Source organism: Notolepis coatsorum, assembly GCF_963971535.1.
Source record: "Notolepis coatsorum genome assembly, chromosome: 4".
Taxonomy (NCBI): domain Eukaryota; kingdom Metazoa; phylum Chordata; class Actinopteri; order Aulopiformes; family Paralepididae; genus Notolepis; species Notolepis coatsorum.
In genome coordinates this window covers 129,786,956-129,801,334 of record NC_140168.1, presented here as the reverse complement: position 1 = coordinate 129,801,334, position 14,379 = coordinate 129,786,956, and the positions used below count along the sequence as shown (strand labels likewise).

At 43.9% G+C, this 14,379-nt stretch overlaps 2 protein-coding genes across 2 annotated transcripts in view; one reads left to right on the top strand and one right to left on the bottom strand.

The window, feature by feature from the left end:
* The window catches only part of LOC311226689 (actin-binding protein WASF3-like), a gene marked incomplete at both ends in the record, with an annotated part of 169,891 nt that extends 163,903 nt beyond the window's left edge, over positions 1–5,988 (top strand). The window contains one exon of the mRNA XM_084312103.1: positions 5,831–5,988. Within this exon, the coding sequence (XP_084168229.1) occupies positions 5,831–5,988 (158 nt within the window). The remainder of the gene's footprint in view (positions 1–5,830) is intronic.
* A 1,437-nt stretch (positions 5,989–7,425) lies between these two features.
* LOC311226688 (actin-binding protein WASF3-like) overlaps positions 7,426–14,379 on the bottom strand; it is a gene marked incomplete at both ends in the record, with an annotated part of 98,727 nt that continues 91,773 nt past the window's right edge. The window contains 1 exon segment of the mRNA XM_084312102.1: positions 7,426–7,460. Coding sequence (XP_084168228.1) covers positions 7,426–7,460 — 35 coding nt within the window.

The following is a 14,379-nucleotide window of genomic DNA, read 5'->3' as shown; positions in this document are numbered from 1 at the left end:
GAGGCTGGTGGTCCTGATTCCGGTTGAAGACCAGCAGAAGAAGTCCTCGCCATTGGGTACCCAAAAGACTTTGTGACTCTCTGTTTGTTTAGTTAGCGGGTAACCCTGGGAGGCAACTGGCAAGGGCAAACTGTTCAAGGGCAAACCTACACTCAGTAGGAGGAAAGGTGGTGGGGCCCACCTCCTTAGTTAGTTTTGTGTTCATGATGCTATTTGTGTTCACAATGTCCCATTTACATTTGAAGGACACTTTAATTTGAAAAGCACTTTAATTTAAATACTTAAGACGGTTTGATTTAAGGCTGAGATGCCCATTAACAATCTAGTGACTTGTATTTATAGTGGCCTCCTTGGATTGTATCAGTCGGCCAAGTGGGAGGTGTCAAGACTTTTGGTTTATTTAATATAAGGATCAGATCTATGTAAAGGGGTCTAAATCATTTAACAGGTGTTCTGCTTGTGAGCATGCGCAGTTGGCGCAGCTGCCCTTTTAAATGGTGGCGATGTCATTGTAGAGAGAGCTCTGATAGGATCACATCGCCCATTGGTGAGTGCACTTGATTAATTGATTGAAACTTCATTAACTTGGCTATGTCACCTATAAACACAATGTAATGTATCACATTGGCTGCTGGCTGCTAATGCAGCCTGCCGATAATATCTGCATGTACACAGGGTTGTTGGGGAATGGTGGCTAAATGAATGAATGTTGTGCTTAAATGTTTGCCGCTAGCTTGTGGCTAGGCTAGCGTACTTTGCCGATGGTGCACGCTGAGCTAGTGCCAGCACTGTAAGCCTATGGAGATGTTTACCTTCTTCGCAGGGCTATAACTTTTTAAATTGTATTGCTATATTGACATTACTATGGCCCATTCAACATCGATTATCTATCGTTCCGGATGTGGGAACGTTATATTTTTTCATTCATACATTGTTGTGTTAATACCGTCTTGAATATAAGTATGTTTATAAGCTTTTTTGCTGTAATTCCAAAAACGCTAGTTATAGGCCCAAACGCATATATGATAGATTATCGATTGCTGTTTCTTTCCTATACACGCTATATTAAAAAATTCAAATGTATATGATCTGTATACATTATGCTTCATCATGCGTGGAGGAAAGGAGGGGCGGGGGTCGTCTATAATTCCTTTATTGTCAGTAACGGCTTTATGTAGTATGGGTTGATATATTGATCAGACTGTTTGCAAACAAAGAAACGCACAATCGGGCTGAAAATAACATTACTGTCCTCTTACCGTTCGCCAATGAGACTGGAAGGAAAAGATCCCAATTATTTGACGCCGATCGCCTAGATCCATTTCCGGTTTGTATGGCGCAATAAACGCCGAAATCATATAGATTATTGTGTTATGGAAGCGATCCATATGCACGCCAGTGTTTGTCTGGACCCACGTAACAAGATATTACTGCTGGAGGAATTTCCTCGACCCACCGATCACAACTTCTGGTTTTGAGCGTGTAACTCGCCCAACCATCCACCAGGCGGCGGTATTGAGGCGTTGCAATCTCATTCAGGGTCCCGCTGCAGCACCGGAGGTTGGCTGGATGAATTATGAATGCCATGGCGAATTTTTTTTATATTGATTTAAAAAACGGCTTACGCCGTTGTTGGCGAACAACGCATGGCGGCCAAAAACGGCGTAACTTGTTTATGGCGACCAATGTGTTAAAGGGGACATGACGTGCAGGTTTGATTAGAATGTATGAAATGTATAGTGTATGTATATTCAATAGTAGTATTGATAGTATATTAATATATATATATAATATAACTATTAATATTATGCTTAATTAATGTTATGCTACTGTGCATTTTGTTCTGGACATTATAACTATCTATGGACAGTTATCTGTGGAAGTCGTAACTATAACCTATGGACAGTTAAGCTATGGTTATCTAAAGAAAGAAACTATATATAACTGTGGTCATCTGTATTGTGGGAAAACATCTCAACTGGTCTGTTTAAAATAAACAAACCAATGATCAACCATTGAGTCATCCATTGTGTGGTGCCTGTCAGACCCTTTTGGAGGGATTCAAATGAACATTTTTGAAAGATCCGAACAGTGCATCTTCATCGGGGCGTGACCCCGCGGGTTCAAATAGTTCCGTCTGTGTTGGGGGGCGAGCGCAGTCACGTGGGAGAGGGGGGGGGGGTTGTCTGGTAATCAGACGGTTCACGGTTAGATTCCAGCTCCTCCCGGCAGCGTGTCAGGGGGAGCAGGTAGTTTGAAAGTATAGGCGGACTATTCCTCGGTTACATTGGTGGCAGCGGTGGGATTGTTTCCTGCATTAGTGTCCAGCGTGAGAAGTAGAGGGAATGCGAGAATGAATTAGAGATTATTTGACAGCTAGCTAGTTGCTAATGCTAACAGTAACGTAGCAGTTAGTTTCAAACTAGTCTCCTCCTCGTCTTTCACTTTCAACAATACATTCTGCCAAGTCCAAGCCCACTGCATACAAGACCACCAAGACCCTGTTGCCCCGCCATTGTTCCATTAAACCAGGGGTCTCAAACTCAATTTACCTGGGTGCCGCTGGAGGTAGAGTCTGGGTGAGGCTGGGCCGCATCAAATATTACACAAAAAAGGGGTTTCAAGTATTCAAAAAAAAGTACAACTGATCCAATCTTCTCAATCTTTAGCAATAACATTTCAGAACATGAACAGTTCTTCAGAACATGAACGGTTCTTCAGAACATAGGCTTCTCAGTGGTGTCAGTGGACTCACCCACAGCTATGGAAATGCACTGTGCATTTTTTTATTCTATCACAAACTGTTTAATCAAATCACCAGCCAGTATTTCAGTTATTCTGGTTGCTGTGCTATCTGAGGGGGATTTGCTTTTGTTTGCCTTCAAACATGGTCTCCATCACTTCAGTCATACATTATTTTATTATGTATGCATCAGAGAATATTGCTTCTTGTGTTTAGCCAAAACCCATGCCACTGAGTGAGGACTTGGTAGCTTTTTCTCATTGTGACATAGATTAATTTTGAGGAAAGGTTGCATCAAAATAACTTTTATTTCGTAGTGGCGTTTAAAATTGCCACTCTTCACAAGAGCTACCATTTCTTGGCATATTAGGCACATTGGTTTGGTGCTGGGAGGATGCACGCATATTTTTCAGTCCATTCACCTTTGAATTGCAGCGATTTTCACTGTCGACTTTTCTTTTAGTGGCCATCTTTGAACATGCCACATTTTTCTACTTGCTGCCTGCTGGCGAAACTAGGCTACTAGCTACATTTATCTCACGGAGATAACACTGGGAATGAGGTTTAGTTTAGTTTAGTTTAGTTTATTTGACAATTGTTCAAATACATTACATGTTACAACAAGTCATGCATCCTAAAATTATCAAGGATAGCACAAAAAAGTCACAGACTTATTTCCATTGTGGTCCTTGGTCTCAGCAGCACATGGTATTTACATAAACATGTATTACACATATTACCATCAGCCTACAGTATATTGCTAAAAATAGAATTAAAAAGTAAAATACAACATTATTAATAAAATAAACAAATACAATATACAAAATTTACAGACACACTAAAACTACGCTACATTAAAAACTAGAACCTTCCTTAGTTACTCTGGGACATTTTCTAGGAGCCATTTCCTAACGTTCACCTTGAAACTATACAGGTTCACAATCTGTTTGGTGGTCAAAGGCAACTTATTCCACTCCTGTGCTCCTTTGTGAGCAAATGAGCACTGTCCCATCTTTGTTCTACACCTTGGAGGATGCAGGTTTGCTATGCTAGATCTCGTTCTGTGGCTGTGTGATTCACTAACACTAAGAAAATAGTTACAAAAATATTTGGGGGCCCTGTTATTTATTATTTTGTGTACCATGTTGAGCCTAAGCTGGGCTACTCTGGCCTCAACTGCAATGGTCCTAAAACACTTCCTTGCGGCACCCCACAAACGATTGGTTTGGCATTCGACAAAAACCATTGACCTCTACCCTCTGGTCCCTGTCTGTCAGATATGAGGCAATCCACTTTACAGCTGTATCATTCAGTCCCAGAGCTTTCAGTTTATTAAGCAGTAGACCATGATTTACTGTGTCGAAGGCTTTCTGAAGATCAAGTAAGACCATTCCACACAGTTTCCCTTCATCCATCTCCTTTCTAATAAAATCAGTCAGATAAAGGAGGCATGAGTCTGTAGAATATGACTTCCTAAACCCTGATTGAAATTCATATAGAAGATTGTCCTTGCTAACATATTCTGATATCTGCTCATGCACCACTCTTTCTAAAATCTTGGACGTGACACTCAAAATGGATACTGGCCTGTAATTACCAGGCTCAGAGCTATTCCCTTTTTTATACAAGCGAATAATCTTTGCATGTTTAGTACCACTTGGTACTTGCTCCAGGGAGAGGTTAATAAGATGTGCAACACAGGGAGCTATTTCCTGTGCCCCATCTCTTAAAAACTTTGCAGAAATGTTGTCCAAGCCAGTAGCTACAGTACGTGCAGATTAGACTACCTATAGATGCACTGTCAACTCTTGCTCTGACTCGGACCCGTTGAAAGAGACGACACGCATTCCGTGAAGACCCGCCATACTCTGCCTCTGATTCGCAGACTGGGTGGGGGGGAAACGCTGATGGGACGCTGAATGTGATTGGACCAGAGTAGACAGACACAGACAGTGGAGCAGTGCTTGCAGAGGAGATAGCGGAGAATTTTGAGGATGCCTGCCATACGCACTGGGTGATATTTTCCTTCCACTTTACTTGGTATCACTCCGGAATCACGTTTCAACCAAGTCACTAACGTAACGTTGCTGTCATGAGCCTGCGCTATGGTAGCCTACAAGTGATAAAATAAATAAAACTTCCAACTCGCGCAATGACTCGGCAAAAAGTCTGTCAACCTGTCTGTCAACCTGTCTGAAACTTTGATGCCTTGAAACGATATTCTGATAACAGAGAGAACTATCAGAACCAGGGCAGAGTGCAACCCTGTTATCTCAGAACTATCAGAACCAGGGCAGAGTGCAACCCTGTTATCTCAGAATTATCAGAACCAGGGCAGAGTGCAACCCTGTTATCTCAGAACTATCAGAACCAGGGCAGAGTGCAACCCTGCTATCTCAGAACTATCAGAACCAGGGCAGAGTGCAACCCTGTTATCTCAGAATTATCAGAACCAGGGCAGAGTGCAACCCTGTTATCTCAGAATTATCAGAACCAAGGCAGAGTGCAACCCTGTTATCTCAGAACTATCAGAACCAGGGCAGAGTGCAACCCTGTTATCTCAGAACTATCAGAACCAGGGCAGAGTGCAACCCTGTTATCTCAGAACTATCAGAACCAAGGCAGAGTGCAACCCTGTTATCTCAGAACTATCAGAACCAGGGCAGAGTGCAACCATGTTATCTCAGAACTATCAGAACCAGGGCAGAGTGCAACCCTGTTATCTCAGAATTATCAGAACCAGGGCAGAGTGCAACCCTGTTATCTCAGAACTATCAGAACCAGGGCAGAGTGCAACCCTGTTATCTCAGAACTATCAGAACCAGGGCAGAGTGCAACCCTGTTATCTCAGAACTATCAGAACCAGGGCAGAGTGCAACCCTGTTATCTCAGAACTATCAGAACCAGGGCAGAGTACAACCCTGTTATCTCAGAACTATGAAAAACAACATAAGAATAATGAACATGCAGAAAGGCTGTCTTCTTTGGCAGAATCACATGAAGACCACCTTTCTCACCTCTCCCTCCTCCCTCCCTCCCCCATCTCTCCCTCCACCCCCCCTCCTCCCTCCTCCCTCCCCCCTCCAGGGATCCAGCTGAGGAAGGTTCAGGAGCAGCGAGAGCAGGAGTTGAAGCGGGAGCCGGTGGGGAACGACGTGGCCACCATCTTGTCCCGCCGCATCGCCGTGGAGTACAGCGAGTCAGACGACGACTCGGAGCCCGATGAGAACGAGTGGTCCGACTAGAAGAGGGAGGGAGGGAGGGAGGGAGGGAGAGAGGGAGAGAGAGAGAGAGAGAGAGGGAGGGAGGGAGGGAGAGAGGGAGGGAGGGAGGGAGGGAGGGAGGGAGGGAGGGAGGGAGGGAGGGAGGGAGGGAGGGAGGGAGGGATAGAGGAGGGGGTATTGTTGGGTGGGGTGTGATGGGGGAGGTAGGGTGGGGGGGGGTGATGGGTGAATGGGAAAGAGAGTGAAGTTGGGGTGGAGTTTATGGAGTGAAGACTGGTTTGTACCATTTATCATTAACAGTTTAACTGTCCGGCGAGTGTCACAGACCGCACACCGACTTGTTCCTTCGTTAGAGTTGCGTTAGCCCCTGACAACGCTCGTTTTCTAACCCCGCGCCACCATCGAGCTGCACACACACACACGCACACACACACATACACACATTCAGCTGTGCTTCATTGCAACACCCACCCCTCCCCCCAGTTCACTCATTTCCCGACATCTAATGATGATTACTAGCAATATGTTTACAAAACACATTGAGTAGCACAAGTAAAGAAACGACGTCTAGTGCAATCTGACCTCCTTCTGCCAAACGCTAAGAAAGAGTTATTATATGAAAGTGAGGGGAAATCAGGGGGGGGGGGGGGGGGGGGGGGAATAAAGCTTTTGTGAAACAAGCGCACCTTCTTTTAACTCATACTCCTGCTGTACATTCTGGCCGCATTTTCTCTCGTGTGCTTTTTAAGGCAACCGGGGCGCGTCGATGCGACTCCACCCCTCCAGCTGGTCAGGTGGAAACAAGCGCCTCCAGCCTAATCAAGAGTTCGGTGATGATGTGGCTCCACAGGGACGTGTCGAACTGTAAAACAAACAAGCACACCCCATCATGTGGTGATGTGGCTCCACAGGGACGTGTCGAACTGTAAAACAAACAAGCACACCCCATCATGTGGGTGATTCATTTTCTCCTTTTGATGTAATCATTCATAACTTTGAACATTTGATCCAGTTAGTGTGTGCTGTGATGTCTCATATATATATAAATATATAGAAGCTTCCACACCTTCACCTGAACCAGACCGGCGCTCAGAAAACAGAACCTGATCTCCGGTCAGTGACCGCATCCCGCTTGTTCCTCTGGCCGTCATTTCAAAACACAAACTCTGGTCCTGGAACAGTAGGCTCCACCTGCTTTGCCGGGAGGCTGGACTGCGGAGACGGGGGGGGGGGATATAGAAACGTGTATGTTTTTAAGAAAGTTGCAACAGTGATGTGTATTATCTATCTAATCTCTTCATTCTAGGTTTGGCTACTCTGTAATGATGGACTGTTTTTTACTGTGGTTTACTTTTCCTGTGCAGTGAGTAACTTAACTTTGATTTGATCACGTTTTTTTTTTTATATATAAAAGAAGAAGACGGATCGTCAGTGAGGCTGCATTAAGGATTACGTTTTTCAGGTTTTATTCGCGTCGTTCTCAAGGAACCAATCTGAATATCACACGGAGAGGAGGGGGAATAAAAAAGGCAGACTCGTCCTTTAATGTTGCATTGGTGCCGGTACTTGAGTGTCAGTTTCAGTGTGTAGTGTTTTTGAAGCGCAGCTGTAGCGTCTGAGGGAAACGTAGAGTTAAATAAGTCTGTTTCACGGCCATCGGCTTTTCAGCCGTCTGTCACCATGGTTACTGTATCGTTACTGTACAGCCGTCTGTCACCAGGGTTACTGTATCGTCTGTCACCATGGTTACTGTATCGTTACTGTACAGCCGTCTGTCACCATGGTTACTGTATCGTTACTGTACAGCCGTCTGTCACCATGGTTACTGTATCGTTACTGTACAGCCGTCTGTCACCAGGGTTACTGTATCGTCTGTCACCATGGTTACTGTATCGTTACTGTACAGCCGTCTGTCACCATGGTTACTGTATCGTTACTGTACAGCCGGAAACAGCTGCTTCATCATCATCATCTCTAATCTCTTAACAAGACTCACTGGTACATGACGCCGTTTTAGAAACTCTCCGACGGATATTATTTGTCTTTTATCACGTGTTCACTCTTAGTGATTCTAAAAGCATTCGATTTCCGACCGTGGGGGAAAAGAATAAATGAGCTGGCCCGACTCTGTTCTTGGAATGGTATCCAATGTTTTGGTAAAAACAAACTAATCGATTGTCTCTTTTCACCTCCGCTACGTGGCGCTCAAGAGGGCGGTAAAACGCCACTTGCTGTCATTCTAAATCACAAGAGCTGGATTGAAATGACCTTTTGTAAACTGACAACCTTTTTTCCCCCCAGTATTATTTACTCTATAATCAATTGGCAGATGTAATATCTAAACCTTGTCTATTAATTCACCACTGCAATAGCTTACAACTAGGGATGCTCGATATTGGCTTTTTTACCTATACCGATATTCCGATATTGTCCAACTCTTAATTTCCGATACCGATATCAACCGATATCAACCGATACCGATATATGCAGGGTTTCCCCGTCCAAAAAACTGAATAATTTCAGGTAACTAATAATTTCACTGGATATATATATAACAAATATTGTTATTGTTTTTTTTTGTTTTTAAACCGATACCGATATTTTCCAATATCACATTTTACTGCCGATATCGGCCGATAATATCGAACATCCCTACTTACAACAGTAAAATCCCCGTTCAGTTTGACTAGCTAACCCCCCCCCCCCCCCTCCCTTCCATGAGATTTTGTTTAAATAGCAACAGAATAGTAAAATAGGGCTATTGATGGGGAGTTTGACCGGGTTGTATGCTAGGTGCCATGTTGCCGCCCTTTCCTCAGTAACATTGGTTAGATGCCCAACAGTGTGAACCTCAGCTTCCATACATCAGACTGGCAGTACGTCGATCGCCACGTCTCTGTTTTGTGGGAAACAACTACAATTAGATGATGTTCATATACTACAACTTTAGGACAACACACAGGGATATAAAACTGAAGACCATTGTGGCCCAGGAATAGTTATTACCTCTTAGTTTTAGGTCACTTTTCATAAGTGTAATATTAAATGTCCTGGTAGGGAAATGAGGAAATATCCTGCAGCTGACTGGGGAAATAGGCATCTCTGAAAACGGACCAAATCTAACTTTTCACAATGGTGTGAACGCTCAATGGTGGCCAGTGTTGGAAAGTAATGACTTAACGTGATGCACTAACAGAACAAACTTTTCAAACAATGTAAGCGTTCAAGCTGACGGATCGTACACAGTGCAGGCCAAATACAATGGCGGTCAATAGGAACAGTGTCTGTGTTTTCCCCAACAGTAGGCGTGACTGGAGAAATCCAAAGTACCCGGATGTGCTGGTCTGATGTATAGAATCAAGAAGTCACTTGGCAAAGACCATGGAGTGGGATTGCGGAGCTAACATGGCTGCCACTGAAAACCGCTATGGCCTAAATCTGTCAGTTCTGAGGCATTTAGGAAAAACCTCGAAAATACACTTGAATGAACTTATTAGGTACTTCAAAGGACGCTAACACTTTCAGGCACTTAAACTTTTAGATTAAAAAAACAACCATATTTAATACAAACTAGACTGTGAACCTTTGATGTTTGACAGATATTTGGGACCATTTTAATGACACAGTTGTTGCACAAGTTCATCGCGAAAGGCTTTTATGGTACAGGTTCTTTGCAGAAAAGACTTTGAGAGAGAGTCTGAAAATAGTTATTTGTTGTTTGTTGTATATATGTGCCACAGGCTAGCTGAGGGAACTCTGATACCAACGGGAAGAAGAAGTGCTCGGTCAGACTCCTGTCTGTCTCCCTAACGAGGGGGTGTACAACGTAGGGGATCCAAACTGATCTAAGATGTTTATGGGCGACATTTTACCTGAAGCAAAAACCGTTGGAATGTGCATTTGTCTCAGACCTGGGTCAAAAATATTAGCTGGAATTTGTATACATTTTTTAACAATTGAGCCTTTGTTTGAGGCTGTTCCGAACACCAGATGGGCGGGGCTTTTACCCTATGGGCCTATCCCATTGGCTCAGCTGCCCCAGACAAACCCAGGACAGAATAATTATCTGGAAAAATAAGAAGAAAAAAGATTGACTCAGGTCTTATTTGTTTATCATATGGTTTTGTTGCACAAGAGCCATAGATATACAGAGTTCTGCTATTTGTCCTCCATTTTATGTCCCAACAGGTCTTTGATTGATTGATTGATTGATTGAAAACTTTATTAACAGATTGCAGAATGGGTACAATACAGTACAGCTCAATACACACAATTGTTAAGGGGATGCAGACCAGAGAAAGACTTTCGTCTTGTTTACATCAGGGTGCCCCATTTTTTATTCATCAGGACACGACAACTCTGTATTCTAGAATGTAACCATCTACTGAAGATTCTCTTTTTAGGTGTGGCTCTGATTCCCTCGCACACTGTTTTAGTAAGGTACTGGATCTTTTAGTGAAAGATGCTATAAGTGGCATTTTTTTGTTAAAATGTGTTAAAAACTGATATAGTGTTTTGTCAGTAACATGGGTCTCCCAGTCCCTCCACTCTGCAGGAAACAGAAAATAAATGTTCTGGTATCTCTTCCCACTTTATCCAATCAGGAGCGAGAACCCTAGATATTTGTACTTATTTCAAGAAATCTTGCCAAGCCAAATTTGCTTACTGCACTGGCAGATTATTTTACTTGTTTCAAGCACATCATTTTCTTAAAACTAGTTTTTATTTCTTATTTTGGTCAGACCATTTTTTCAGTGTGGAGTTCTCTCTCCTGATTGGATAAAGTGGGAATGGGATAATAGAAAATGTATTTACCATCTTTTACTACAGAGTGGAGGGACTGGGAGACCCATGTTACTGACCAGACACTCTATATCAGTGATGACTGTTTACTGCAGAGTGGAGGGACTGGGAGACCCATGTTACTGACCAGACACTCTGTATCAGTGATGGCTGTTTACTGCAGAGTGGAGGGACTGGGAGACCCATGTTACTGACCAGACACTCTATATAATATCAGTGATGACTGTTTACTGCAGAGCAGGAGGGACTTGGAGATCCATGTTACTGACCAGACACTCTATATCAGTGATGACTGTTTACTGCAGAGTGGAGGGACTGGGAGACCCATGTTACTGACCAGACACTATATATCAGTGATGGCTGTTTACTGCAGAGTGGAGGGACTGGGAGGTCCATGTTACTGACCAGACACTATATAATATCAGTGATGACTGTTTACTGCAGAGCAGGAGGGACTGAGAGACCCATGTTACTGATCAGACACTCTATATCAGTGATGACTGTTTACTGCAGAGCAGGAGGGACTTGGAGACCCATGTTACTGACCAGACACTATATATCAGTGATGGCTGTTTACTGCAGAGTGGAGGGACTGGGAGACCCATGTTACTGACCAGACACTCTGTATCAGTGATGGCTGTCAGAATGTAGAGTTATTATTTTAACATGTAGATCACTTATTTCAACAAGAAAATACCATTTACAGCACCTTTAAGATACCGGCCCTTTATTATCACGCTGCTTATCGGTCACAGCATCGGGGGAGGCAGCACGTCGAGATGTAACTCGAGGCCACAGGCAGAACCTTGTGTATCTATGGCTGTTGGCTTTGTTTGACTTTATCGTGTGTTGAAAATGTGAAAATGAAACATGTTGTATAGACTTTTTGGTAAGAAGACTTGGCAACTGTGTGTCGCACACTAAAACTGTAAGCAAGTATGCATGTACCTATAGCCAATAAACAGTGGACAAAATGTTCTTTTGGTATCTTCCTTTTTTGGGTAACGTGTTGTTCAGGTTCAAGTTTGTTTATTAATTGTCATTGTAAAATACAGAATACTTTATCATGAAATGCTTTTTTCTGTAAGCTCTGGGAGTGTGCTAGATAAAAATAGAAAAAAAGTATAAAATAGACAAAGTCAAGAGTATGCAAAAAAAGAAGTGTTCAGTCAATATACATTATATAATATATACAATACAGAGTAAAACGAGTAACAGTGAGGTACAATGCAGAAATGGTATGAGGTACAAACTCATGAGGTATGAATGCAAAAGGTGCAATGAGGTATGAATTGTAGTGCAAATCTCTTTACTAATAAATATAAAGTGTCTAAAGTGAGTGGTAAGGTGAGTGTTTGTTTAAAGTGAGTATGTGGATGTGTGTGATGTGAGTGTAGATGATGGGTTGCTACATAGTGTCATTGTCGTTGAGCATCCTGATGCCAATGTTTGCCAATAGATAGCAGCATGACCATTTAGTTCACATACAGTCACTCCAAGTAGTATAGTAGTCCATAATAGTAAAAGACAGAAAGAAGGTTACTTCTTTTTATGTTGTTTGAAGAAGTGTGTTTTTAGTCGACGGTGGGAAATTGGTTGGGGTTTCAGCTGTCCTGACTGTGGTGGGAAGTTCGTTTCACCTTTATGGAGAGGACCGAGAATAGCCTGCTTCTCTTTGATGACCAGGAGCTCGGATAGGAGTGGGTCTGAGGCGGCCAGAATATGCAGAGCGTAGGGGTCTTGAGGGTGTGTAGCTAGAAGATGCAGAGCATAGGGGTCTTGAGGGTGTGTAGCTAGAAGATGCAGAGCGTAGGGGTCTTGAGGGTGTGTAGTTAGAAGATGCAGAGCGTAGGGGTCTTGAGGGTGTGTAGTTAGAAGATGCAGAGCATAGGGGTCTTGAGGGTGTGTAGAAGATGCAGAGCGTAGGGGTCTTGAGGGTGTGTAGTTAGAAGATGCAGAGCGTAGGGGTCTTGAGGGTGTGTAGTTAGAAGATGCAGAGCGTAGGGGTCTTGAGGGTGTGTAGTTAGAAGATGCAGAGCGTAGGGGTCCTGAGGGTGTGTAGTTAGAAGATGCAGAGCAGTAGAGGTCTTGAGGGTGTGTAGTTAGAAGATGCAGAGCGTAGGGGTCTTGAGGGTGTGTAGTTAGAAGATGCAGAGCGTAGGGGTCCTGAGGGTGTGTAGTTAGAAGATGCAGAGCGTAGGGGTCCTGAGGGTGTGTAGTTAGAAGATGCAGAGCGTAGAGGTCTTGAGGGTGTGTAGTTAGAAGATGCAGAGCGTAGGGGTCTTGAGGGTGTGTAGTTAGACGATGCAGAGTGTAGGGGTCTTGAGGGTGTGTAGTTAGAAGATACAGAACGTAGGGGTCTTGAGGGTGTGTAGTTAGAAGATGCAGAGCGTAGGGGTCTTGAGGGTGTGTAGTTAGAAGATGCAGAGCGTAGGGGTCTTGAGGGTGTGTAGTTAGAAGATGCAGAGCGTAGGGGTCTTGAGGGTGTGTAGTTAGAAGATGCAGAGCGTAGGGGTCCTGAGGGTGTGTAGTTAGAAGATGCAGAGCGTAGGGGTCTTGAGGGGTGTGTAGTTAGAAGATGCAGAGCGTAGGGGTCTTGAGGGTGTGTAGTTAGAAGATGCAGAGCGATAGGGGTCTTGAGGGTGTGTAGTTAGAAGATGCAGAGCGTAGGGGTCTTGAGGGTGTGTAGTTAGAAGATGCAGAGCGATAGGGGTCTTGAGGGTGTGTAGTTAGAAGATGCAGAGCGTAGGGGTCTTGAGGGTGTGTAGTTAGAAGATGCAGAGCGATAGGGGTCTTGAGGGTGTGTAGTTAGAAGATGCAGAGCGTAGGGGTCTTGAGGGTGTGTAGTTAGAAGATGCAGAGCGATAGGGGTCTTGAGGGTGTGTAGTTAGAAGATGCAGAGTGTAGGGGTCTGAGGGTGTGTAGTTAGTAGATGCCAGAGCGTAGGGGTCTTGAGGGTGTGTAGTTAGAAGATGCAGAGCGTAGGGGTCTTGAGGGCGTGTAGTTAGAGACCATTGACCGGAGGTAGGAGGGAGCCGTTCCCCTTGCTGCACGGTATGCCGGGTCAAGGTTCTGAAGCGGAGTTGAAGAGGCTTGGGTGGCCGTAGCCAGTAGACCAGCTAGCAGTGTGTTGCAGTAGTCGAGGCGAGACATGACTGTTGATTGCAGGAGGAGTTGAGTGACAGGAAGGGGACGTTGCTCAGGAAGAATCTGCAGGTTCTGGTTGTCGAGGCGACGTGATTGATTGATTGATTGATTGATTGAAAACTTTATTTAACAGATTGCAGAATGGGTACAATACAGTACAGCTCAATACACACAATTGTTAAGGGCGATGCAGATCAGAGAAAGACTTTCGTCTTGTTTACATCAGGGTCCCCCATTTTCAATTCATCATAACATATATGACATACATGACATACAGATAGAGAGTACTGCTACATCTATACATTTATGACATACCAGATTTACAAATACAGTACTGTTTGTGATACAAAAAGAGTCTAAAAAAGAGAGTATATACATTTGACGAAGAAACTGTACATTGGAGGAGGTGGGTAGGGGGTTGGGAGTGGGTAGGCGGGGTGGGGGGGGGGGCTGGGTAGGTGG